Source organism: Pristiophorus japonicus, chromosome 15, assembly GCF_044704955.1.
Source record: "Pristiophorus japonicus isolate sPriJap1 chromosome 15, sPriJap1.hap1, whole genome shotgun sequence".
In the NCBI taxonomy this organism is placed as follows: domain Eukaryota; kingdom Metazoa; phylum Chordata; class Chondrichthyes; family Pristiophoridae; genus Pristiophorus; species Pristiophorus japonicus.
The window spans coordinates 33621747-33649684 of NC_091991.1; the positions used below are offsets into that span (position 1 = coordinate 33621747).

General features: G+C 44.6%; 1 protein-coding gene across 1 annotated transcript in view; it reads right to left on the reverse strand.

The window, feature by feature from the left end:
* The window catches only part of grip1 (glutamate receptor interacting protein 1), a 528142-nt gene that overhangs the window by 146979 nt on the left and 353225 nt on the right, over nucleotides 1-27938 (reverse strand). Inside the window, exon 3 of the mRNA XM_070900296.1 lies at nucleotides 6634-6769. Within this exon, the coding sequence (XP_070756397.1) occupies nucleotides 6634-6769 (136 nt within the window). The remainder of the gene's footprint in view (nucleotides 1-6633; nucleotides 6770-27938) is intronic.

The following is a 27938-nucleotide window of genomic DNA, read 5'->3' on the forward strand; positions in this document are numbered from 1 at the left end:
GAACTGGAGCAAACTAAATGCCGAGAATTGCAATTTCTAAGATACTCCATTCTGAACCAGTTGCCCCCCAAAAATTGGAGCAACTCAGGCCGAAACCTGACCCCATTATCACCAAATTGATAGTTTCTTTAAGTTATCCTGGTCAAGAAACAAAGTCCTGACAACGATGTTTGCGATTTAAAAAAATATATAAAACAAGGAGCTTGCTCCTAAAACACTTCGGGCCGATTGTAACCCGATCCACCTGGCCGAAACTGGGCGGGTGGGCCAGTTAAAATGCCGTAAGTTGCCGCGGGGCTGAATTTTCACCACCATTCTGCGCTGTTTTCTTTGGAGCAGACTAAAATCTGCAAGTTTCGCCAAAGTTTCTGTGCCATTCTAAAGTACTTGCGTCCGATTTTTTCAGTTCCCGATCTTTTGACGTTACTGGGGGCAGAACCTGCCGGATGCGCCATTTCTGGCCATTTAAACGAGTTTGGTCAAGTAGAACTTTTTCAAAAACGGTGTAGTGCACCATTCTGAAAAACCTTACCTACACTTAAGAAAATCGGCGCAGACAAGACGCCATTTTGTTTTAGCGGAGCTGAAGACACAGCACCAGGGGCCGGAGTGGGGGGGGGGGGGGGGCCTTTCGGCCCGGGATTGCAGCGACACTGGCCGGAGTGGGGGGGCCTTTTGGCCCGGGATTGCAGCGACACTGGCCGGAGTGTGGGGGGGGGGGGGGGCCTTTTGGCCCGGGATTGCAGCGACACTGGCAGGGGTGGGGGGGCGTGGCCTTTCGGCCCGGGATTGCAGCGACACTGGCAGGGGTGGGGGACGTGGCCTTTCGGCCCGGGATTGCAGCGACACTGGCAGGGGTGGGGGGGCGTGGCCTTTCGGCCCGGGATTGCAGCGACACTGGCAGGGGTGGGGGGGGGCCTTTCGGCCCGGGATTGCAGCGGCACCCAGGATAATCGAGAATAAATTCGGCAAATCCCAGAAACTATATGTAACAATACAAAAGGGTACAGAATAGAACTCGACTTTAGAATTAGATTTTATTCACCAGCATCTTGAAATATTTGTTTAAATGTATCCGGAAAGGTTTTTTTTTAAAGATAGTACAGTGAATCCTGAATTCGCTTGGAGCGGGCAGATAGCACAGAATCTCAAAGACAGACTTAAGAACCATCTGAATAAGAAATCTCCTAAGAATGTGAAAGCCCTGGGAGCATATATCTGTCAAATAGGCAATAACAAATGTCACATTCTGATACAGTCAAGGCACAGTCCTTCGTTACCCTGGCAACCTCAGTTTTTTGGCGCCGACCTTAAGCTCCACCCACAGGGCCTAAGGACAATCTGCCAGCAAAGCTTGGAACTTTTTTTTTGCCAGTTGGGTCACTAAAAAAAAAATCAGACGTACCTCTACAACTGCGCCAAGAAAGTCCATGTGGAATTTTGGGCCCCTAGTATGTACTGGATTTGTATCGTACAAAATATTCCTTTGATACATTGCAACAGTGAGTACACTTCAAAAAGTATTCACTGGTTGCAAAGCGCTTTGAGATGTCCGGTGGTTGTGAAAGCATTATATAAATGCAAGTCTTTCTTTGAATACTTCTCACTATTTGTAGTTTTATTCATATACAGTTCAGCCCAGTTTACTCTGGTCAATTTATTTCGCATCACTTCAAAGTTTGCCACACATAAATTTAAAACTTTGGTTTTTGGCTCTCCCTCTGAAATCTAGTATCAAATTCAATCATGTTATGGTCACTATTTGCAAGATGCTCCCTTACCGTCACATTGTTAACTAATTTTGGTGTGTTCATCACTAAATCCAGTATGGCCCGTTCACTTGTTGGTTCTACAACATATTGGCCTGAAAATTGCGGTCGGGGCTTCATGTGGGCGGACGCCTCCAACCGAAAATGTTTTAACGAAAATACTTGGTGGTCCTGGAGGAATGTAGAATTGCATTCCAAGGCCTAGCTGCGCAGTGCAGTGTATGGGCCCATGTCTTGCAGGAGTATATACGTATCGTGGGATCATGTGGGCCTGGACCATCAATCACAATATAGTATTCTCATTCATAGTAACGGGAGCTCCGAGCTCTCGTTACTATCAATGAGAACACTCCTAAAATCAAATAAAACACGAACATAAATTTAAAAAAACACTTCACTTTGTTTAAATTAATATAAATTGCATTAAATTAACTATGAGAAAAATTACTTTTTGGAAATTAAAAAAAGTTTTAATTGTATTAAAAATAAACTTATATTTACAGACAGGGTTTTTAAATCAAAAATAAGTAACAACATTTAATTTTTCAAATAAAATTACCAGGTGGAAGAGTTTGAAGGACATTTGCTGGGCAAGAGTTGTGCAAAAACCCAAATCTCCGCCCGCGAATGTCCTTCTCCCAGGGATGCGTGCGATCTCACAGATCGCAAAAGCTGGTTCTTGGCGCATGTGCATTTTGCACCGAGAACCTGCATTTTCGAGGCCTCTTCAGGTGCGTGCGCACATTTGACAAAGTGCCACGTAAAAGGTTACTGCACAAGATAAAAGTTCACAGGGTTAGGAGTAATATATTAGCATGGATAGAGGATTGGCTAACTAACAGAGAACAGAGAGTCGGGATAAATGGTTCATTCTCTGGTTGGTAACCAGTAACTAATGGGGTGCCGCAGGGATCAGTGCTGGGACCCCAACTATTTACAATCTATCTTAACGACTTGGAAGAAGGGACTGAGTGTAACGTAGCCAAGCTTCCTGACTATACAAAGATGGGAGGAAAAGCAACGTGTGAGGGCACAAAAAGTCTGCAAAAGAACATAGACAGGCTAAGTGAGTGAGTAAAAATTTGGCAGATGGAGTATAATGTCGGAAAGTGTGAGGTCATGCACTTTGGCAGAAAAAAATCAAAGAGCAAGTTATTATTTAAATGGAGAAAGATTGCAAAATGCCGCAATACAGTGGGACCTGGGGGTACTTGTGCATGAAACACAATAGGATAGTATGCAGGTACAGCAAGTGATCAGGAAGGCCAATGGTACAGAAACATAGAAACATAGAAAATAGGTGCAGGAGTAGGCCATTCAGCCCTTCGAGCCTGCACCACCATTCAATAAGATCATGGCTGATCATTCACCTCAGTACCCCTTTCCTGCTTTCTCTCCATACCCCTTGATCCCTTTAGCAGTAAGGGCCATATCTAATTCCCTCTTGAATATATCCAATGAATTGGCATCAACAACTCTCTGCGGTAGGGAATTCCACAGGTTAACAACTCTGAGTGAAGAAGTTTCTCCTCACCTCAGTCCTAAATGGCTCACCCCTTATCCTTAGACTGTGTCCCTTGGTTCTGGACTTCCCCAACATCGTGAACATTCTTCCTGCATCTAACCTGTCCAGTCCCGTCAGAATTTTATGTTTCTATGAGATCCCCTCTCATCCTTCTAAACTCCAGTGAATAAAGGCCCAGTCGATCCAGTCTCTTCTCATATGTCAGTGCAGCCATCCCAGGAATCAGTCTGGTGAACCTTCGCTGCACTCCCTCAATAGCAAGAACATCCTTCCTCAGATTAGGAGACCAAAACTGAACACACTATTCCAGGTGAGGCCTCACCAAGGCCCTGCACAACTGCAATAAGACCTTCCTGCTCTTATACTCAAAACCTCTAGCTATGAAGGCCAACTTACCATTTGCCTTCTTCTTCACCGCCTGCTGTACCTGCATGCCAACTTTCAATGACTGATGTACCATGACACCCAGGTCTCGTTGCACCTCCCCTTTTCCTAATCTGCCACCATTCAGACAATATTCTGCCTTCGTGTTTTTGCCCCCAAAGTGGATAACCTCACATTTATCCACATTATACTTCATCTGCCATGCATTTGCCCACTCACCTAACCTGTCCAAGTCACCTTGCAGCCTCTTAGCTTCCTCCTCACAGCTCACACCACCACCCATTTAGTGTCATCTGCAAACTTGGAGATATTACACTCAATTCCTTCATCCAAATCATTAATGTGTATTGTAAATAGCTGAGGTCCCAGCACTGAGCCCTGTGGCACTCCACTAGTCACTGCCTGCCATTCTGAAAAGGACCCGTTTATCCTGACTCTCTGCTTCCTGTCTGCCAACCAGTTCTCTATCCACGTCAATACATTACATCCAATACCATGTGCTTTAATTTTGCACACCAATCTCTTGTGTGGGACCTTGTCAAAAGCCTTTTGAAAGTCCAAATATACCACATCCACTGGTTCTCCCTTGTCCACTCTACTAGTTGCATCCTCAAAAAATTCCAGAAGATTTGTCAAGCATGATTTCCCTTTCATAAATCCATGTTGACTTGGACCGATCCTGTTACTGCTTTCCAAATGCGCTGTTATTTCATCTTTAATAATTGATTCCAACATTTTCCCCACTACTGATGTCAGGTTAACTGGTTTTTAATTACCTGTTTTCTCTCTCCCTCCTGTTAAAAAAGTGGTGTTGCATTAGCTACCCTCCAATCCATAGGAACTGATCCAGAGTCGATAGACTGTTGGAAAATGATCACCAATGCATCCACTATTTCTAGGGCCACTTCCTTAAGTACTCTGGGATGCAGACTATCAGGCCCCGGGGATTTATTGGCCTTCAATCCCATCAATTTCCCTAACACAATTTCCCGCCTAACAAGGATATTCTTCAGTTCCTCCTTCTCACTAGACCCTCGGTCCCCTAGTACTTCCAGAAGGTTCTTTGTGTCTTCCTTTGTGAAGACAGAACCAAACTATTTATTCAACTGGTCTGCCATTTCTTTGTTCCCCATTATAAATTCACCTGATTCTGACTGCAAGGGACCTATGTTTGTCTTCACTAATCTTTTTCTCTTCACATATCTATAGAAGCTTTTGCAGTCAGTTTTTATGTTCCTGGCAAGTTTCCTCTCATATTCTATTTCCCCCCCTCCTAATTAAACCCTTTGTCCTCCTCTTTGCTGAATTCTAAATTTCTCCCAGTCCTCAGGTTTGCTGCTTTTTCTGGCCAATTTATATGCCTCTTCCTTGGATTTAACACTATCCTTAATTTCCCTTGTTAGCCACAGTTGAGCGACCTTCCCCGTTTTATTTTTACTCCAGACAGGGATGTACAATTGTTGAAGTTCATCCATGTGATCTTTAAATGTTTGTCATTGCCTATCCACTGTCAACCCTTTAAGTATCATTTGCCGTCTATTCTAGCCAATTCACGTCTCATACCGTCAAAGTTACCTTTCCTTAAGTTCAGGACTCTAGTATCTTGGCCTTTATTGCAAAGGGGATGGAGTATAATAGCAGGGAAGTTTTGCTGCAGCTATATAAGGTATTGGCGAGGCCACACCTGGAATACTGCGTGCAGTTTTGGTTTCCATATTTAAGAAAGGATATACTTGCTTTGGAGGCAGTTCAGAGAAGGTTCACTAGGTTGATTCTGGAGATGAGGGGGTTGACTTATGAGGAAAGGTTGAGGAGGTTGGGTCTCTACTCACTGGAATTCAGAAGAATGAGAGGTGATCTTATCGAAACGTATAAGATTATGAGGGGGCTTGACAAGGTGGATGCAGAGAGTATGTTTCCACTGATGGGGGAGACTAGAACTAGAGGGCATGATCTTAGATTAAGGGGCCGCCCATTTAAAACTGAGATGAGGAGAAATTTCTTCTCTCAGAGGGTTTTAAATCTGTGGAACCTGCTGCCTCAGAGAGCTGTGGAAGCTGTGACATTGAATAAATTTAAGATAGAAATAGACAGTTTCTTAAATGATAAGGGGATAAGGGGTTATGGGGAGCGGGCGGGGAAGTGGAGCTGAGTCCATTGTCAGATCAGCCATGATCTTATTGAATGGCGGAGCAGGCTCGAGGGGCCGTATGGCCTACTCCTGCTGCTATTTCTTATGTTCTTATCTACGCACTTGGAGATGCCGCAATTTTCAGCCCATTGTTCTGGAAAACTGTCCCATTCACCCAAAGCAAGGGTTTTGCTACTTGAACACATCACTGAAATGAAACTGCGCTGATTAACCCTTTTGAGTACTGAATGTCTTTTGGAACTTTCCCGTTTGTTAACTTCCAAAAATGATTTTTCTTTTCCCATTCTAGAAATTCATTGCCTGTACTACTTGAGCAGTTCTGTTTCTCCCAGTCGAAGTGAAAAGTAAAATCTCCCATTGCAACCACATTGTTTTTACTGCATGCTTTGTTATTCACTTTGCTCGATTCAAACTATTGGATAATTCAAATTACTTTAGTGGATAAACGATTTTGAATTACCAGGAATATTACCCAGGAAAAACCATGATTTTGTGTCGTCTGAACAATGAATTAAATTTGTTTCTCAAATCATCAAGAATTATTGTCAGCTAAAAACGACTAGTATTCCCTCATCATCCTTCAAAAAGATGCCTAAATTACAAAGCAGCTGTATTTTCACAGCCCTAGCCTCCTAATGATGGAAATGCAAGAAACTTCAGAAAATGAAAAGATTGAGAAGCACACACCACAATTTTTAAAAAAAAATACTCTGCATAAAGACTTTGTGTGAACCCAGTGAAACACTGTCTCTGCTGTAATATCTCAGCAGCCTCTGGTCAGGGATCACAGGAGCTTTGGTTACCTCGCAGCAATGCCTCCAGGTCGAAGATTGGATACTCTCGGTTTCCCTTCCTTGTCTATTCCACCCGATACTGTGAGCCCCAGGGTGCTGCCTTCTTTTTTCATCAACTCTACTATAGTTTGACCTTTGAATTCCTCTGTGGATAGAACACATCAATTGTTTAATAACAAATAGAAACAAAAGTTTATTAATACCCATTTCAGAAGATAGAATGATAAACACAAGTTCTACATTTCAGAATCTTCAATTCACACAAAACAAAATGTTTCCCTTTTCCCCTCACCAAATTTTCTCCTCTCCTGAAGATGTTGACTGCTCACTAGGGAACTGTTCAATGGGTACCTCGCCCAAGCACTCATTTTACATGTGTAAGCCTAGATAGTAGGTGCCAGCAGGCTATGGGGAAGGGGGAAGCCTCATCCTGTCATCACCTGAAGTCCCCACCTAAAATCCACACATACCCTTCCATTAGGGGTTGTTGGACAACAGGTGCAGGAACCCTGGCCAATTGTTACCATTATAAACCCAAGTGTTGTAGCCTACCATGAAAGCAGCTCAGATCAGGAATCAAATCTGGCACATTCGTAACCTGTGTGGCTTGGGCTACTCACTGGTTAAACTTGCTGAACCAATAGGATTGAATCATTATGAGTTGATATCCTGAGATACTTAACAGAGCAACAGTGTGATAACACGAAACAAGTAATAGAATTATTGCACGAGGATTTGCTTCTAGAATTAAAAAAAAAACTGCATTATTCCCCAGTAAAAGTGTCCATTAGTACACTATTTGATCGACAATCAAAAACAAACCTTGCTATAATTTAACCATTCCAAACAATTCCCTCGGTTCAAAATGTTAAGAGTAAACAACCAGCTATCCAATGTACATTAATGCTCCCTTGTTCGATGTAAAAGCTCAGTCGCTGTGAGAATATTTCAGCAAGGACCGATGAGAGTTATATTTGGTGAGATAATATGCTAGTATGCTGCCTACATCTATCTATATATTGTGTAGTGCATTAGTCTATAAGTGGATGTATATGGCTGCAATAGATCCATCAACAGTTCTGGGAGCGGAGGAGAAAATGTTATTGAGAAACAATAAAAATAAACTGTTTGTACCTGGGGCTGAAGTGGGATATTATTGTATGTATTATAAAGCAAGATCGAACCACGACAACACTCACAATGCAGGAGAAACTCTCTGCCTTTTCTCCCAATTACCACCCCTTTCTCTAATTGTGTCATTTACACCTCATTGCCAGCAGCATCTCCCTTGTTCTTTGGCACCATTCTGTACATTCACCAGATGTTCATAGAATCAGTTAATACGATAGTAAATAGTTAATATTATAGTAAATAGGCATAAAGAGGACACAGCCCGTCACCAGCCATTCAACTCTCCCACATTTGGCAGGAGTTTCATTCTCAAGCCTTAGTCCTCAGTCTCAAACTTACACTATATTCGGCGAAGGCTTGATTTGCCTTCCTATACTGGAGAATAAGAGAAGGCAAAAAGAAAAACTGTGGATGCAGGGTTTACCCACCATTATGGAGTTATTAGTTTTAACAGGGAAAGGAAAAGATTAGTGTACAGATACACAGGCTGTTAATGGTGGCCGCACAAGTAGATAAGATGTTACAGCGATAAGGTGTTACAGTTATGGAGACTGGAGAAGGTAAAAGAAAGAAAGACTTGCGTTTGTATCATGCCTTTCACGACCACTGGATGTCTCAAAGCGCTTTATAGCCAATGAAGTACTTTTGGAGTGTAGTCACTGTTGTAATGTGGGACATGCGGCAGCCAGCATGCGCATAGCAAACTCCCACATACAACAATGTGATCATGACCAGATAATCTGTTTTTTGTTTTGTTGATTGAGGGATAAATATTGGCCATTACACCAGGGATAACTCCCCTGCTCTTCTTCAAAATAGTGTCATGGGATCTTTTACATGCACCAGAGAGCGCAGTTGGGGCTTTGGTTTAACGTCTCATCTGAAAGACCTCCAACAGTGCAGCCAGCACTCCCTCAGCACTGCACTGGAGTATCAGCCTTGATTTATGTGCTTAAGTTCCTGGAGTGGGACTTGAACCCACAACCTTCTGTCTCAGAGGCAAGTGTGCTACCCACTGAGCCACAGCTGACACTGTAATTTGTCTTTCACCAGAACTGGCAAGGTTAAAGATGATCTGAGGGAGATCTTCAACATTCTGAAGGGTATGATAAGGTAAATAGTGATCAATTGTTTCCACTGGTAATGAGAGGGCACAAATCTTACAACAATCACAAAATGGATCAAAGGGGGTGAGAACTTTTTTTTTACACAAAAGGTGGTTAAAGTGTGGATTTCTCTGTTGCAAATTCTTTCAAAAGGGAATTCGAAAGTTGCTTGAAAAGATGAATATTAAAAGAGTGGGATTAGATAAACTGTCTCATGTGGAGAAAAACACCAATGTGCTGAATTCCCTGCTCCTGTGGTGTAATGTTCTATGATCCACGCAGCTCACTTGCTTTAATGAAAGCTGAAGAATATCAGTAATTTGAAACAGTCACATCAGCAGTACTAGGAGAGCTGATTAAAGCATAGCCTGGACGTCATTTATGACTCATGTTATGGGTGGAGCCTGTCGCTTTTAACCGTGTTTAGATTTTTGATGTGAGGCAATGCCACAGGTTTAGAGCCATAATTCATGACTAAAGATTTGTCCAATGTTGACAGCACGGCCTCTCATAGCAATCACAGTATTGTTTATGCTTTCTCCCTTTTTCTCTGTCTCCTATCTCCCGGAACAGCCAGCAGTAAGGCATCCATGTGCAGCACAGATAAAAGCATCCACAGAATGTAGCTACAGAAATCCATGGCATACCGTGAGGGTGAATAGAATTGTTATGATTAATTATATCAGAATGAATGTTCTGGTCTGAGAAAATCATTAGTCTGTCAATAAGAAAAAACAATAAAATGTCTGCAATGTCCTCTCTGCAGCCATGTCAGCAGCTGATAAAACAAGACACTGCAATGTGTGCAGCGACTTTTTGTGAAAACTAACACAAATAGAAAGCCTTGGAACCACATTGGAATGGTAATATTGGGAATTTTAGAGATACTGTGTTACGGAGTATTTGTTACTGACTTTACATTTTATAAAGCTTTTCTATTCATGAAGGATCCATAAACCAAGGCTGGCAATTTCCTCAGAGCTACTCTCGTTCCGCTGACATTATTTCGCGGACGTGACGTGGCAATCCTGTTCACACGCATAAACGGGAGTTCCTACCACACTGCCGGTGACATAATGGAAGTAATGGATCTGGGTTCCAAGGAATTTCCCACTATGTGTGTGTTGCATCAGAGATATTTGTATATTCGAGTGCATCCCAACATTGTACTTGGCTGCAATAATATCTGCAACGTAATAGAGGACATATGTTGGACACCCAGCAGATAATGGCCCTGATTTTGCAGTTGTAATGGCAGCGAAATGGTCGGTGTTGCCATCCTTACCCCTCTGAAACGGACTGCAGCCTCTGGTGTCTGCACATAGAATCATAGAAATTTACTGCACGGAAGGAGGCCATTTCAGCCCATTGTGTCCGCGCCGGCCGACATAGAGCTACCCAGCCTAATCCCACTTACAGCTCTTGGTTCGTAGCCCTGTAGGTTACGGCACTTCAAATGCACATCCAAGTACTTTATAAATATACCTCTACCACCCTTTCAGGCAGAGAGTTCCAGACCCCCACCACCCTCTGGATGAAAACATTTCCCCTCAAATTCCTTCTAAACCTCCTACCAATTACTTTAAATCTATGCCCCAGGTTGTTGACCCCTCTGCTAATGGAAATAGGTCCTTCCTATTCTCTCTATCAAGGTCCCTCATCATTTTATACACCTCAATAAGGTCTCCCCTCAGCCTCCTCTGTTTCAAAGAAAACAAACCCAGCCTATCCAATCTTTCCTCATAGCTAAAATTCTCCAGTCCAGGCAACATCCTCGTAAATCTCCTCTGTACCCTCTCTAGTGCAATCACATCTTTCCTGTAATGTGGTGACCAGAACTGCATGCAGTACTCTAGCTGTGGCCTAATCAGTGTTTTATACAGTTCAAGCATAATCTTCCTGCTCTTGTATTCTATGCTTTGGCTAATAAATGGCAAGTATTCCGTATGCCTTCTTAACCACCTTATCTACCTGGCCAGCTACCTTCAGGGATCTATGGACATGCACTCCAGGCCCCTTTGTTCCTCTACACTTCTCAATATCTTACAATTTAATGTGTATTCCCTTCCATTAGCCCTCGCCCACAAGTTGCTGGAGAAGTACCACCAACGATGTCTCCACAAGATCTTACAAATCCCCTGGGAGGACAGTCGCACCAACATTAGCGTCCTCGACCAGGCCAACATCCCCAGCACTGAAGCACTGACCACACTTGATCAGCTCCGCTGGGCAGGCCACATTGTTCACATGCCTGACACAAGACTCCCAAAGCAAGCGCTCTATTTGGAACTCCTTCACGGCAAGTGAGCCAAAGGCGGGCAGAGGAAACGTTACAAGGACACCCTCAAAGCCTCCCTGATAAAGTGCAACATCCCCACTGACATCTGGGAGTCCCTGGTCAAACACTGCCCTAAGTGGAGGAAGTGCATCCAGGAGGGCGCTGAGCACCTTGAGTCTCATCGCCGAGAGCATGCAGAAAACAAGCGCAGGCAGCGGAAAGAGCATGCAGCAAAACAGTCACACCCACCCCTTCCCTCTGTTATGTATGTAAATTTCACTAGTATATCAGACTTGCCACCAGGGGGCGCACCTGTTGGAGACCCAAGAGTCACCTGCACACCCCAGGCAAGCAGGTATAAAAGGCAGTCTACCATGCTGCTTCCTCACTCTGGAATTATATTTAAAGAGACAAGGTCACGACAGTTTGAGCTTACAGTATACAATCTTGTGAAGTTATTCTGAACATAACAATTGGCGACGAGGGTGGGATCATATCGCCAGTCGAGTTCAATGAGTGGGCCATTCCAATTGTTCCAGTGTTGAAAAGCGATGGGACGGTCAGAATCAGCAGGGACTACAAGGTAACGATCAACCGAGTCTCGTTACAGGACCGTATCCACTATCCAAAGCGGATGACCTGTTTGCAACTCTAGCGGGGGGGGGGGGAGTCATTCACCAAGCTGGATCTAACCTCTGCTTACATGACACAGGAGCTGGCTGAACCTTTGAAAAAAACTGATGCGCATCAACACGCACAAAGGGCTGTCCATATACCACAGATGGCCTTTTGGGATTCGCTCAGCTGCGGCCATCTTCCAGAAGAACATGGAGAGTTTGCTGAAATCAATTCCGCGCACCGTTGTGTTTCAAGACGGCATCCTGATCACTGGTCGCAACACCACCAAACACTTGCACAACCTAGAAGAGGTTCTAAAGCGACTGGACAGAGTGGGACTCAGGCTGAAACGCTCCAAGTGTGTTTCCCTGGCGTCAGAGGTCAAATTTCTGGGGAGAAAGGTTGCGGCAGATGGCATTAGACCCACGGACTCCAAGACGGAGGCCATCAAGAATGCACCCAGACCACAGAATGTGATGGAGCTGCGTTCGTTCCTGGGACTCCTCAACTATTTTGGTAACTTTGCTGGAACCTTTAGCATTTATTGCTACGCAAGGGTGACGACTGGGTTTGGGGTAAATCTCAAGAGACAGCCTTTAATAAGACCAGGAACCTTCCATGTTCTAACAAGTTACTTGCATTGTATGACCCGTGTGAACGTTTAGTACTAGCTTGTGATCTTCGTGCGGGGTCGGTTGTATGTTACAGCAAGCCAATGTGTCAGGCGAACTGCAACCGGTTGCATACGTGTCCAGAAGTTTATCTTAGGCTGAAAGAGCCGACAGTATGGTTGAGAAAGAAGCATTAGCATGTGTATACAGGGTGAAGAAAATGCACCAATACCTATTTGGATTCCGGTTCAAGCTCGAAACCGACCACAAACTGCTTGTTTCGCTGTTCTCAGAAAGCAAAGGTATTAACACCAATGCTTTGTCCCACACCCAAAGATGGGCACTAACATTATCTGCGTATGACTATGTAATCCGTCACAGACCAGGCACTGAGAACTGTGCTGATGTCCTCAGTCGGCTACCATTGCCCACCACCGGGGTGGAAATGGCACAACCCGCAGACTTGCTTCTTGTAATGGATGTTTTTGAGAGCGAGAGGTCACCTGTCACGGCTTGCCAGATCAGGACCTGGACTAGCCAGGACCCGGTGCTATCACTAGTAAAAAGCTGCATCCTTAATGGGAGCTGGTCAACTGTTCCCAGGGAAATGCAAGATGAAATTAAGCTGTTTTACCGACGCAAGGATGAATTGTCCATCCATTCGAATTGTCTCCTGTGGGGGAATCGCGTAGTTTTGCCTAAAAAAGGCAGGGAAACGTTTATATGCGACCTACAGACATAGTCATGATGAAGGCTATCGCCAGGTCGCACTTTTGGTGGCACGGAATTGGAGTCATGCGTACACCAATGTAACACTTGCTCACAGCTGAGCAATGCACCAAGGGAGGCTCCACTGAATCTGTGGTCATGGCCCTGCAAACTGTGGTCCAGGGTCCACGTAGATTTCGCTGGCCCCGTTCTAGGAAAGATGTTCCTAGTAGCAGTAGACGCTTACTCTAAATGGATTGAATATGTAATAATGTCATCATGTACGTCCACTGCCACCATTGAAAGCCTCCGGGCCATGTTCGCCACCCATGGTTTGCCCGACGTCCTTGTTAGTGACAATGGACCATGTTTCACCAGCTTGGAATTCAACGAGTTCATGATCCGCAATGGCATCAAGCATGTCAGGTCTGCCCCGTTTAAGTCCGCATCCAATGGTCAAGCAGAACGGGCAGCCCAAACTATCAAGCAGAGCTTGAAACGCGTGTCGGACGGTTCCCTGCAGACCCGGTCATCTCGGATTCTGCTCAGCTACTCTCGCTTACTGGTGTTCCCACTGCAGAATTGTTAATGGAGAGAGCACTCAAAACCAGGCTCTCCTTAGTCCACCCGGATCTCAATGATCATGTAGAAATCCAGTGTACCACGATCGCACGGCTGTATCGCGTGACATTGAGGTTAATGACCCTGTGTTTGTTATTAATCACGGTCATGGTCCCAAATGGGTTGCTGGCATGGTTTTAGCCAAGGAGGGGAATAGAGTATTTGTTGTCAAACTTTTGAATGGACAAACGTGCAGAAAGCATTTGGATCAGACCAAACTGCGATTCACTGACAACCAAGAACACCATGAACAGTTTGAAGAGGACATTACCATCATTGATCCATCAACACACACCCAAACCAGCAATCGACCTCGCGGTCAACGATGAGGATGAACCCACCATGCTCCACAGTCCGATTAGACCAGCCGCGCTGTAGTGCAGCTATGATCCGACCAACTCACCCATGCCAGGACTTCAACTTAGGCCATCAACGCGGGAACGCAGACCCCCGGATCGCTTCAACTTGTAAATAAATTCTATCTAAGAATTTTGGGGGGGGCGGGGGGGCGAGAGTGATCATATGTATGTAAACGTCACTAGTATGTAAGACTTGCCACCAGGGGGTGCACCTGTTGGAGACCCAAGGGTCACCTGCACACCCCAGGCAAGCAGGTATAAAAGACAATGTACCATGCTGCTTCCTCACTCTGGAGTTACAGGTCACAACAGTTTGAGCTTACAGTATACAGTCTTGTGGAGTTATTCTGAACATAACACCCTCAACGACTATCTATCCCACCTGTGACAGAGTCTGTGGTTCTCTATTGGATTGTTCAGCCACCGAAGAACTCATTTTAAGAGTGGAAGCAGTCTTCCTCGATTCTGAGGGACTGCCTATTATGATGATGATGATGATGATGGCCCTTGCCAAATGCATCACCTCACACTTCTCCGGATTGAATTCCATTTGCCACTGTTCTGCCCACCTGACCAGTTCATTGATATCTTCTTGCAGTCTACAGCGTTCTTCTTCATTATCAACACACAGCCGATTTTAGTATTATCTGCATACTTCTTAATTATACCCCTTACATTCAAGTCCAAATCATTGACATATACCACAAAAAGTAAGGGACCGAGTATTGAGCTCTGTAGAACCCCACTGGAAATAGCCTTCCAGTCGAAAAACACCCATCAACCATTACCCTTTGCTTCCTGCCTCCGAGCCCATTTTGGATCCAACTTTCCACTTTGCCTTGGATCGCATGGGCTTTCACTTTCGTGACCATTGTGCCAGATGGAACCTTATCAAAAGCCTTTCTAAAATCCACACTTACTACATCCAATGCACTACCTTCATCGACCCTCCTTGTTACCTCCTCAAAAAATTCAATTAAGTTAGTCAGACACGACCTTCCCATAACAAATCCATGCTGTCTGTCCTTAACTAATATGTGTCTTTCTAAATGAAACATAGAAAATAGGAGCAGTAGTAGGCCATTCGGCCCTTCGAGCCTCCATTCAATATCATGGCTGATCCTCTATCTCAACACCATATTCCCGCTTTCTCCCCATACCTCTTGATGCCTTTTGTGTCTAGAAATCTATCTATCCTCTTCTTAAATATATTCAGTGACTTGACCTCCACAGCCTTCTGTGGTCGAGAATTCCACAAGTTCACCACCCTCTGCATAAAGAAATTTCTCCTCATCTCTGTCCTAAATTTCCTACTCTGTATCTTGAGACTGTGACCCCTTGTTCTAGACTTCCCAGCCAGGGGTAACATCCTCCCCGCATCCAGTCTGTTCAATCCTGTCAGAATTTTATACGTTTCAATTAGATCCCCTCTCATTCTTCTAAACTCTAGTGAATACAGACCTAGTCGACCCAATCTCTCCTTGTACGACATTTCTGCCATCCCAGGAATCAGTCTGGTGAATCTTCGCTGCACTCCCCATATGGCAAGTATACCCTTTCTTAGGTAAGGAGACCAAAACTGCACACAATACCCAAGGTGTGGTCTCACCAAGGCCCTATAAAACTGTAGTAAAACATCTTTGCTCCTTTACTCAAGTCCTCTTGCAATGAAGGCCAACATACCATTTGCCTTCCTAACTGCTTGCTGCACCTGCATGTTTGCATTCAATGACTGGTGTACAAGGACAGCCAGGTCCCTTTGTACATTGACATTTCCCAAGCTATTACCATTTAAATAATACTTTGTCCATATGTTTTTGCTACCAAAGTGGATAACTTCACATTTATCCACGTTATACTGCATCTGCCATGTGTTTGCCCACTCACTCAACCTATCTAAAGCGCCTTGCAGCATCTTTGCATCCTCCTCACAACTCACAATCCCACCTAGTTTTGTGTTGTCGGCAAACTTGGAAATATTACATTTGGTTCCTTCATCCAAATCATTTATATATATTGTGAATAGCTGGGGCCCAAGCACTGATCCCTGTGGTACCCCACTAGTCACTGCCCGCCACCCCGAAAAAGACCACTTTATTCCTACTCTCTGTTTCCTGTCAGTTAACCAATTTTCAATTCCATGCCAGTACATTACCCCCAATCCTATGTGCTTTAGTTTTGCACACTAACCTCTTATATAGGACCTTATCAAATGCCTTCTGAAAATCCAAATACACTACATCCACTGGTTCTCCCTTATCTATTCCATTAGTTATATCCCCAAAAAACTCCAGTAGGTTTGTCAAACACGATTTCCTTTCATAAATCCATACTTTGTCTAATCCCATTGATATTATCTAAGTGTGCTATTATCACATCCTTTATAATAGACTCTAGCATTTCCCTACTACTGATGTTAGGCTAACTGGTCTGTAGTTCACTGTTTTCTCTCTCCCTCTTTTTTTAAAATAGTGGGGTTACATTTGCCACCCTCCAAACTGCAGGAAATGTTCCATAATCTATAGAATTTTAGAAGACGACAACCAATGCATCCATTATTTCCATAGCTACCTCTTTTAGTACTCTGGGATGTAGATTATCAGGCCCTGGGGATTTATTGGCTCTCAGTTCCATTAGTTTCTCCAACACTATTTTCTTCCTAATAATCATTTCCTTTAATTCCTCTTGTTCACAAGACCCTTGGTTCCCTAGCATTTATGGGATGTTTCTTGTGCATCCTCTTCTGTGAAGACAGAACCAAAGTATTTATTTAATTGTTCTGCCATTTCCTTGTTTCCCGTTATAAATTCTCCCATTTCTGACTGTAAAGGACCTACATTTGTCTTCACTAATCTTTTTCTTTTTACATACTTGTAGAAATTTTTGCAGTCGTTTATGTTCCTTGCAAGTTTATTCCCATACTCTATTTTTCTCCTCTTAATCAATCCCTTGGTCCTTTTTTGCTGAATTTTAAAGTGCTCCCAATCCTCAGGCTTGCTACTTTTTCTGGTAACTTTGTATGACTCCTCTTTGAATCTAATACTATCCTTAATTTATTTTGTTAGCCATGGTTGTGCCAGAAAGGAATGTATACCTGTTGCAACTGTCCCTCAGAAATTTTCCAATCATTTACCCATCACCGATGTTAGGCTGACTGGCCTGTAATTACTTGGTCTACCCCTTTCTCCCTTTTTAAACAAAGGTACATCGTTACAAGTCCTCCAGCACCACACCTGTAGCCAGAGAGGATTGGAAAATCATGGTCCGGGCCTCTGCTATTTCCTCTTTTGCTTCTCTTAACAGCCTAGGATACATTTCATCCGGGCCTGGGGATTTATCCACTTTCAAAGCTGCTAAACCCTTTAATACTTCCTCTCTCACTATGGGCTCAATTTTACCCGAGCCCGCTTTCTGGCGTATTGCCAGAGTTACGCTGCTTATTATGGTCCAGACGTGCACCAGAAAAACATGTCCAAACTTTTCCTGATGTTCTACTGTAATCCGAAGCTGCGCAGTGTGGCCAGTCGCCTCGGATGGTGGAGCCTGCAGTCTGCGCCAAAAAATGCAGCCGGGCCTTCTGCGCATGCACGGGAAAAAAGTTACATTCTTGGCGTCGCTGAAATGGCCGGGCATGCGCAGCAGAGCTCCGAGTTAGCAATTGGCCATTTTTAAAGCGCAAGTTGTGTGTGTGCCAGAAGGAGTGCTGTGTGTTGAAAAATCGCAGCTGCATGCAGAAAGAGTGCTGTGTGTGTTTGAGAGTATTTGAAAAAACGCTGTGTGTGTCTGAGAGCAGCTGCAGCAGTACAAGATGCAACACGGACCAAAGACCAAGAATTTCCTGCTGGAAGAAGTGGAGGCACAAGTTACTGTGATTGAGAACAGATGGCAGGAGCCGGACACCAGCAGAGGTCACATAAAAGTTCCACCAAAAGAAATGAAGAAACGCTGGAACCAAGTTGCAGAAGATTACTGCGCAATGGTGAACACCACGAGATCTGGAAGCCAGTGTGAAAAGAAATGGCAGGACCTTGGTCAAGTAGTTAGTGTAAGTAATATTTTCATTTATTCAATGTAATTGTAAATGTGACCAGATGTATATGTCCCACCCAGCAGAAAGACACCCTCTCTAAATAGTTGCATTTTCAAATTTGCAGAGGAAAGTGGCCCACAACAAAAGGGAAAGAACTTGAACATGTGGAGGCCCGGCAAATCTGCAGCCACTGACACTCTTGGAAGAGAGGGTCGCTGCTTTGATGGGTCCTGGCTGGAGAAAAACAACCACCACTGCACAAGCTGGGCCCACACTCGAGGGAGAGGGTAAGTCCTGCAAATTCATCGTGGCCCTTCAATTCAACCTTCTGCCTGGCCTGCGATGTGTGAGCCAACTCATGCCACCCATCCTGCCCCCTCCTCTGCTGCTAATCATTTGACAGTTCTGTTCTATTTTGCAGAAATGGAGGCCAACCCAACAATAGCCCACCCTCCTCCGCTGTCGTGCTTCGGCCTAAGGCACCTGCATGGTTTCCTCATCCTCGTCATTATCCTCCTCGTCCTCCTGCTCGTCATCTGCATCTTCCACATCATTATCATCAGCCACTCTCACCGCAGGTGGGTCATCCACTATCAGCTGCTGCTGCCTCAGGATGGCTAAGTTATGCAGCATGCAGCACACAACAGTGAACTGACCAACGGTCTCAGGGGAGTATAGCAAGTAGTCTCCGGAATGGTCCAGGCATCAGAAACACTGTTTCAATATGCCAATGGTTCTCTCAGTGATGCTGCACGTCGCAATGTGCGACATGTTGTATTGACGGTCAGCTTCTATTGTGTTCCCAACACAGATGAGGCTGCACACAGGGAGGTTAAAGTAACAGTGACCTCAGTCTTTATTAAGACACTCCAGAGTGAGGAACAGGGCTTAGGGGCCGGCTTATATACAGTGCTCCCAAGGGATGCTGGGATCCCTTGGGACTTTTCAGGGGATGAGCTCCCTGGTGGCAGAACATGGGAGTGCATGCTTTACAGATACACAACAGCTTCCGTCCGGGTTATGCGTAGGAGTGTCATAGAAACATAGAAATTTACAGCGCAGAAGGAGGCCATTTTCGGCCCATCGTGTCGGCGCCGGCCGACAGAGCTGCACGGCCCTCGTTCAGCAGCCCTAAAGGTTACATATAAACCCATGAACAATAACGGAAAGGCAAAGAGCACCCAGTCCAACCAGTGCACCCCAGACCACTGCAATGCTCCTTATACTAAAAACATCTACACTCCACCCCAACCGGAGCCATATGATCTCCTGGGAGAGGCAACAACCAGTGAAAAACCCAGGCCAATTTAGGGGAAAAAAATCTGGGAAAATTCCTCTCCAACCCATCCAGGCGATCGAAACTAGTCCAGGAGATCACCCTGGCCGTATTCTATTCCCTGCAGTACTTACCATTATATCTGTACTGACCAACAAAAGGCCATTTAGTCTAATCCCACTTACCAGCTCTAGGTCTGTAACCCTGCAGGTTACGGCACTTTAGAAACATAGAAAAATAGGTGCAGGAGTAGGCCATTCGGCCTTCGAACCTGCACCACCATTCAATAAGATCATGGCTGATCATTCACCTCAGTACCCCTTTCTTGCTTTCTCTCCATACCCCTTGTTTCCTTTAGCCGTAAGGGCCATATCCAACTCCCTCTTGAATATATCTAAAGAACTGGCATCAGCAACTCTCTGCGGAAGAGAATTCCACAGGTTAACAACTCTCTGAATGAAGAAGTTTCTCCTCATCTCAGTCCTAAAGGGCTAACTCTTATCCTTAGACTGTGACCCCTGGTTCTGGACTCCCTGACATTAGGAACATTCATCCTGCATCTAACCTGTCCAGTCCTGTCATAATTTTATATGTTTCTCTGAGATCCCCTCTCATTCTTCTAAACTCCAGTGAATATTGGCCCAGTCGATCCACTCTCTCCTCATATGTCAGTCTTGCCATCCCGGGAATCAGTCTGGTGAACCTTTGCTGCACTCCCTCAATAGCAAGAATGTCCTTCCTCAGATTAGGAGACCAAAACTGAACACAATATTCCAGGTGAGGCTTCACCAAGGCCCTGTACTGCTGCAGCAAGACCTCCCTGCTCCTATACTCAAATCCTCTAGCTATGAAGGCCAACATGCCATTTGCCTTCTTCACCGCCAGCTTCACCTGCATGCCAACCTTCAATGACTGATGTACCATGACACCCAGGTCTCATTGCACTTCCCCTTTTCCTAATCTGTCACCATTCAGATAATAGTCTGTCTCTCTGTTTTTACCACCAAAGTGGATAACCTCACATTTATCCACATTATACTTCATCTGCCATGCATTTGTCCACTCACCTAACCTGTCCAAGTCACCCTGCAGCCTCTTAGCATCCTCCTCACAGCTCACACCGCCACCCAACTTAATGTCATCTGCAAACTTGGAGATATTACACTCAATTCCTTCATCTGAATCATTGATGTATATTGTAAATAGCTGTGGTCCCAGCACTGAGCCCTGCGGCACACCACTAGTTACTGCCTGCCATTCTGAAAAGGACCCGTTTATCCCTACTCTCTGCTTCCTGTCTGCCAACCAGTTCTCTATCCACATCAATACATTACCCCCAATACCATGTGCTTTAATTTTGCACACCAATCTCTTGTGTGGGACCTTGTCAAAAGCCTTTTGAAAGTCCAAATACACCACATCCACTGGTTCTCCCTTGTCCACTCTACTAGTTACATCCTCAAAGAATTCTAGAAGATTTGTCAAGCGTGATTTCTCTTTCATAAATCCATGCTGAATTGGACAGATCCTGTCTCTGCTTTCCAAATGTGCTGCTATTTCATCTTTAATAATTGATTCCAACATTTTCCCCACTACTGATGTCAGGCTAACCAGTCTATAATTCCCCATTTTCTCTCTCCCTCCTTTTTAAAAAAGTGCTGTTACATTAACTACCCTCCAGTCCATAGGAACTGATCCAGAGTCGATAGACTGTTGGAAAATCATCACCAGTGCATCCACTATTTCTAGGGCCACTTCCTTAAGTACTCTGGAATGCAGACTACCAGGCCCTGGGGATTTATCGGACTTCAATCCCATCAATTTCCCTTACACAATTTCCTGACTAATAAGGATATCCTTCAGTTCCTCCTTCTTGCTAACCCTCAGTCCCCTAGTATTTCCAGGTGGTTATTTGGATCTTCCTTCGTGAAGACAGAACCAAAGTATTTGTTCAATTGGTTTGCCATTTCTTTGTTCCCATTATAAATTCACCTGATTCTGACTGCAAGGGACCTACGTTTGTCTTCACTAATCTTTTTCTCTTCACATCTCTATAGAAGCTTTTGCAGTCAGTCTTTATGTTCCCAGCAAGCTTCCTCTCATACTCTCTTTTCCCCCTCCTAATTAAATCCTTTGTCCTCCTCTGCTGAATTCTAAATTTCTCCCAGTCCTCAGGTTTGCTGCTTTTTCTGGCCAATTTATATGCCTCTTCCTTGATTTTAACACTATACCTAATTTCCCTTGTTAGCCACGGTTGAGCCACCTTCCCTGTTTTATTCTTACTCCAGACAGGGATGTATAATTGTTGAAGTTCATCCATGTGCTCTTTAAATGTTTGCCATTGCCTATCCACCGTCAACCCTTTAAGTATCATTCGCCAGTCTATTCTAGCCAATTCACATCTCATACCATCAAAGTTACCTTTCCTTAAGTTCAGGAACCTAGTCTCCGAATTAAATATGTCACTCTCCTTCTTAATAAAGAATTCTACCGTATTATGGGTACTCTTCCCCAAGGGGCCTCGCACAACAAGATTGCTAATTAGTCCTTTCTTGTTACACATCACCCAGTCTAGGATGGTCAGCCCTCTAGTTGGTTCCTCGACATATTGGTCTAAAAAACCATCCCTAATACACTCCAATAAATCCTCCTCCACTGTACTGCTACCAGTTCGGTTAGCCCAATCTATATGCAGATAAGTGCCCATCCAACCATCTGTTAAAAGTGGTGAGAATTTCTGCATCCACCACTCTTCCAGGCAGTGAGTTCCAGATCCCCACAACCCTCTGTGTAAAGACGACCCCCCCACCCCTCAAATCCCCTCTAAACCTTCCATCAGCCACCTTAAAACTATGCCCCCTCCACCAATGGAAATAGACCCTTACTATCCACTATGTCCAGGCCCTTCAATATTTTGTACACCTCAATGAGGTCTCCTCTCAACCTCCTCTATTCCAATGAGAACCCAGCCTATCCAATCTGTCCTCATAACTAAGATTCTCCATTCCAGGAAGCATCCAAGTAAATCTCCTCTGCAGTGCAATCAGGTCCTTCCTATCATAGTGACCAGAACTGCACGCAGTACTCCAGCTGTGGCCTAACCAAAGTATTATACAATTTAAGCATAACATCCCTGCTCTTATATTCCATGGCTTGGCCAATAAAAGCAAGGATTCCATATGACTGCTTAATATGCCTTCTTAACCACCTTATCCACCTGTGGACAAGCACTCCAAGGTCCCTTTGTTCATCTACATTATTAAGTGGCCTACCGTTTAATGTGTATAACCTTTTCCTCATTAGCCCTCCCAAAGTGCATCACATCACACTTCTCTGAATTAAATTCCATTTGCCACTGTTCTGCCCACCTGACCAGTAAATTGATATCCTCCTGCAGCCCATGACTTTCCTCTTCATTATCAACCACATAGCCAATTTTAGTGTCGTCTGCAAACTTCTGAATCATACTCCCCATGTTTAAATCTAAATCGTTGATATATATCACAAAAAGCAAGGGACCTAGTACTGAGCCCTGTGGAGCCCCACTGGAAACATCCTTCCAATCACAAAAACATCCATCAATCATTACCCTTTGCTTCCTACCTCCAAGCCAATTTTGGATCCAACTTGCCACTTCGCCCTGGATCCCATGGGCTTTAACCTTCATGACCAGTCTACCATGCGGGACCTTATCAAAAGCTTTGCTAAAGTCAATATATACGACGTTGTATGCACTACCCTCATCGACCCTCTTGGTTATCTCCTCAAAAAATTCAATCAGGTTATCTTCCCTTAACAAATCCGTGCTGACTGTCCCTAATTAATCCTTGCCTGTCCAAATGCAGATTTATCCTGTCTTTCAGGATTTTTTCCAATAATTTTCCCACCACTGACGTTAGGCTGACAGGCCTGTAGAAACATAGAAATTAGGTGCAGGAGCAGGCCATTCAGCGCTTTGAGCCTGCACCGCCATTCAATAAGATCATGGCTAATCATTCAACCTCAGTACCCCTTTCCTGCTTTCTCTCCATACCCCTTGAACCCTTTGGCCTTAAGGGCCCTATCTAACTCCCTTTTGAATATATCTGACAAATTGGCCTCAACAACTTTCTGCGGTAGAGAATTCCACAGGTTAACCACTCTCTGAGCGAAGAAGTTTCTCTTCATCTCGGTCCTAAATGCAATTACTCGGCCTATCCTTTTTTCCCTTCTTAAACAAGGGTACCACATTAACAGTCCTCCAATCCTCCGGCACCATGCCCATATTCAAAGAGGACTGGAAAACCATGAGCCAGGTGGTGAGGCCGTACCCTTTGTCTCCCAGTAGCCAGCTCTGCCCTCTGGCTGCTGCTCAAACATGGCAGATATAACACTGTCACGCAGGATGAATGCATCATGGGTGCTGCCAGGGTATCTTGCATCGACTGACAGGATACGATAAATGTCATCACACATGAGCTGCACATTAATGGAGTGGAAGCCTTTTCTATTCTTGTACATCTCGGAATCCTGCAAAGGTGCTCGCAAGGTGATGTGGGTACAATCGATGCAGCTCTGTACCTTTGGGAAGCCAACAATCCTTGAGAAGCCCACAGCCCTGTCATGGATTACTTGAGCGGACATGGGGAACTTGATGAAGTCATTCCTCCACGCATACAGTGCAGCCGTGACCTGGCGAATGGAGACATGTGTTGCATGTTGAGAAATGGCGCACACATCCCCAGTTGTAGCTTGAAATGATTCAGAGGCATAGAATGAAAGTGCAACTGTAACTTTCACTTCAACTAACAAAGCAGTCCTCCTGACACTTCTCGGCTGCAGGTCTGGTCTCACTAACCCACAGATCTAACGGACAACTTCTTTGCGGAAACGCAGCCTTCTGACACAATCTGCATCACTCAGGTGCAGATACGAATGCCTGTCTCGATATACCCGAGGTGGGTAAGGCCTCCTGCCCAGCAGCCTACGGGCTCTGATGTTCCTGATGCAATGAGCTCGAATCAATTGTCTCCTACGTAGCACCACGATGCAAAATGCTCGCACAAGGTATGGCATTGTCAGTATTGCCCCCATACTTAAAGTTAAACTTTCAAAGAAGCTCAAAACAGCAGGAAAGCAACAGGTTTGCAGTTCTCTCTTCACCGCCCCAAGGTCTATATGGATGGAAAACACCCAAAGGTCTTGTGTCCTCTTCCCCCCCGCTGAGTCTTGTGACCTCTCTCTCCCTCCCCCCTCTCCGACACCAAGCCTTCAGATCGGCTGTGACCCTCTCCGGTCCCCGAGTGAATGACTTCCCGGTCCTCTGTGGCCCCCGAGTGTGTGCCGGTCCCGGTCCGCTGTGGCCCCTGAGTGTGTGCCGGTCCCGGTCTGCTGTGGCCCCCGAATGTGTGCCGGTCGCAGTCCGCTGTGGCCCCCCCCCCCCCCCCCCCGAGTGTGTGCCGGTCCCGGTCCGCTGTGGCCCCCGAGTGTGTGCCTTCCCGGTCCGCTGTGGCCCGCCCGAGTGTGTGCCGGTCCCGGTCTGCTGTTGCCCCCCCCCCCCCCCCGAGTGTGTGCCGGTCCCGGTCCGCTGTTGCCCCCGAGTGCGTGCCTTCCCGGTCCGCTGTGGCCCCCCCTCCCCGAGTGTGTGCCGGTCCCGGTCCGCTGTTGCCCCCGAGTGCGTGCCTTCCCGGTCCGCTGTGGCCCCCCCCCCTCCGCCCTCCCCGAGTGTGCGTCGGTCCCGGTCCGCTGTTGCCCCCGAGTGCGTGCCTCCAGTTCCCGCTCCTAGCCCAGACCGAATGGCCTCCGATGTACTTACCTGCGCCGATTTCTTTAACTCTCCACAAGGGTTTTCTTGAGAGGCCACATATACTGGCCTAAGCAGAAATGGAGTAACTATCAGCTGGCCAAAGTTCACTAAATAGCCAGAATTGGCATAGGTGGCTGGTTACGCCCCCTTTGGATGGAAAAAAAACTTAACGAAAAAAACATAACTAATTGAGTTATGCTGGTGCAAAATGATTGGGGAAACTGGATTTTTAAGTTAGGCCAGGAAAAGCAGCCTGCTCCAAAAAAACGGCGCACATCACTGGGGAAAATTGAGCCCTATGTTTATTTCATCTAATATTTCACACTCCTCCTCCCTGATTGCAATGTCTATATTGCCCCTTTCTTTTGTGAAAACAGATGCAAAGTATTCATTAAGAACCATACCCACTTGTTCATACATGCACAGTTAAATGCGGAAATCCAGACTTTGTTCTCAGTGAGTCCCTGCTCCAATGAATTGTCTATGCTGGAGCAGTTGACAATTTACACTCTGGTCCATCAGCCAAAATTGTTTGCACCTTGTCATCAAAAAAGCACATTTCCTTTCACAAAGACCATTGCTAAAAAGCTCTCAGCTGCTCTATTCCTGACAATGATCTTTATATTCTGGCACATATCTTTGAACTCCTCGTTAGCGAATTCACCTCCAGTATCGGTTAAAAACATTGCTGGGGTTCCAAGTCCAGTACCTATCCATTTCTCCATAATTTTAACTTCTTCTCCTTACTATATATTAGCGTAGAAATTCTAAATCTCGTAGCCAGGTTGGTAAAATGTAAGCTGAAAATATTTCTGTCTTTGTCCGATACCTTTAAATCCATGGCAACGATCTCATTCATGTCACGTGCCAAAGGAAGACTTACAATATGACGTGGGGGAGATCTTCTATACTTCTTATAGATTTCACAGTTCTCACTGATCTCTTCCATCAGCCTCTAATACGCCTCATCAACTGCACCTGCATCTTTTAGCAGGATTTTTAAACATTGACAAGTAGGGTGGGCAAATTGTCTATGTAACTTTATGATTTGTTTTTGTCCCTCTCTTACCCTTATCACTGATGCCATTGATACTTGCCTAATACTCTGAAGAGAAACATCAGGTTTTGTTAAGGGGATACAATAATGTCCTGACTGGGTAAACTGCAGATCAAAAATAATTGCTTTATTGTGTTAAATGTCAAGTTTCATTTGTGCCTTTTTCATGGCAGGTTTACTCAAAATCATATGTATCTCACCAGAGACTACATCATATATAAAGAATGCATAAAATGGCTTACTCCAGCTACTTTACAAGGAATTACCACATGAATGACCTCAAGGTGTTGTCATTGTCAAACCTACAGCTTATAGTACTTTTACATTCCTTAACCTTCCTTCAATCACCACTACTTAGTGAATCAAGATGACATTTTAACCAATCTTCTCCCCGTACCGTTGAAGTACATGCACTAAAACTGCATAATTAAAGGAGTCCACAACTAATAAATTCATCGCAGGATTAAAACTCCTTGTGACCAGTATAATCTGTTCATGTTCACCATTATCTTCATACTCTTCCTCAGAACTACTTTCCTCATGTATCATTTCAAAGAGCCTGTGTCTTTTGCTACATAATGGTATCTGGAATATTTTGAAACCTGGTAATTATCGAATCTTCTATTCTTTGTGTTACAGCAAATGTGTCACTTGTTTCATTAAGATTGAAGGAAATGACTGTTTTCCCAGAATTCTTTTTAAGACAGCAGACATCTGATCCAACAGAGTCTCCTTTTCTGAGAACTGGATGCCAGTTAAGACAAGTTGCCTGTCCATATGAGACACCTTAGCACAATCTAGAACATAAGAACATAAGAAATAGGAGCAGGAATAGGCTATTGTTCCAATGAGTATAGGCCCAACCTACTCAACCTATCTTCATAAGTCAACCCCCTCACCTCTGGAATCAACCGAGTGAACCTTCTCTGAACAGTCTCCAATGCAAGTATATCCTTCCTTCAACACGGAGAGCAAAACTGTACGTAGTACTCCAGGTGTGGCCTCACCAATACCCTGTAAAGTTGTAGCAGGACTTCTCTGCTTTTATATTCTATCCCCCTTGCTATAAAGGCCAACATTCCATTTGCCTTCCTGATTACTTGCTGTACCTGCATACTAACTTTTTGTGTTTTATGCACAAGGATCTCCAGGTCCCTCTGTACTGCAGCACTTTGCAATCTTTCTCCATTTAAATTATAATTTGCTTTGCTAATTTTTCTGCCAAAATGAATAACTTCACATTTTCCCACATTATACTCCATCTGCCAATGTTTTGCCCACTCACTTAGCCTGTCTATATCCCTTTGCAGATTTTTTGTGTCCTCCTCACATTTTGCTTTCCATCTTTGTATCATCAGCAAACTTGGCTACGTTACACTCGGTCCCTTCATCCAAGTCATTAATATAGATTGTAAATAATTGAGGCCCCAAGCACCAATTCCTGCGGCACCCCACTAGTTACTGTTTGCCAACTGGAAAATGACCCATTTATCCTAACTCGCTGTTTTCTGTTAGTTAGCCAATCTTCTATCCATGCTAATATATTACCCCCAACCCCATGAACTTTTATCTTGTGCAGTAACAATCTAGTAATTTAACACGAGTACCGATCTAGAGATTCCCAATTGAAACTTTGTCAAACTTTTGTACAATTTGTTGAAGTCCATAATATACTTTTCCATTGAATAACGTCCGTTTTTTGAAATCTATCAAATTCTGACCAGGCCTCATAGG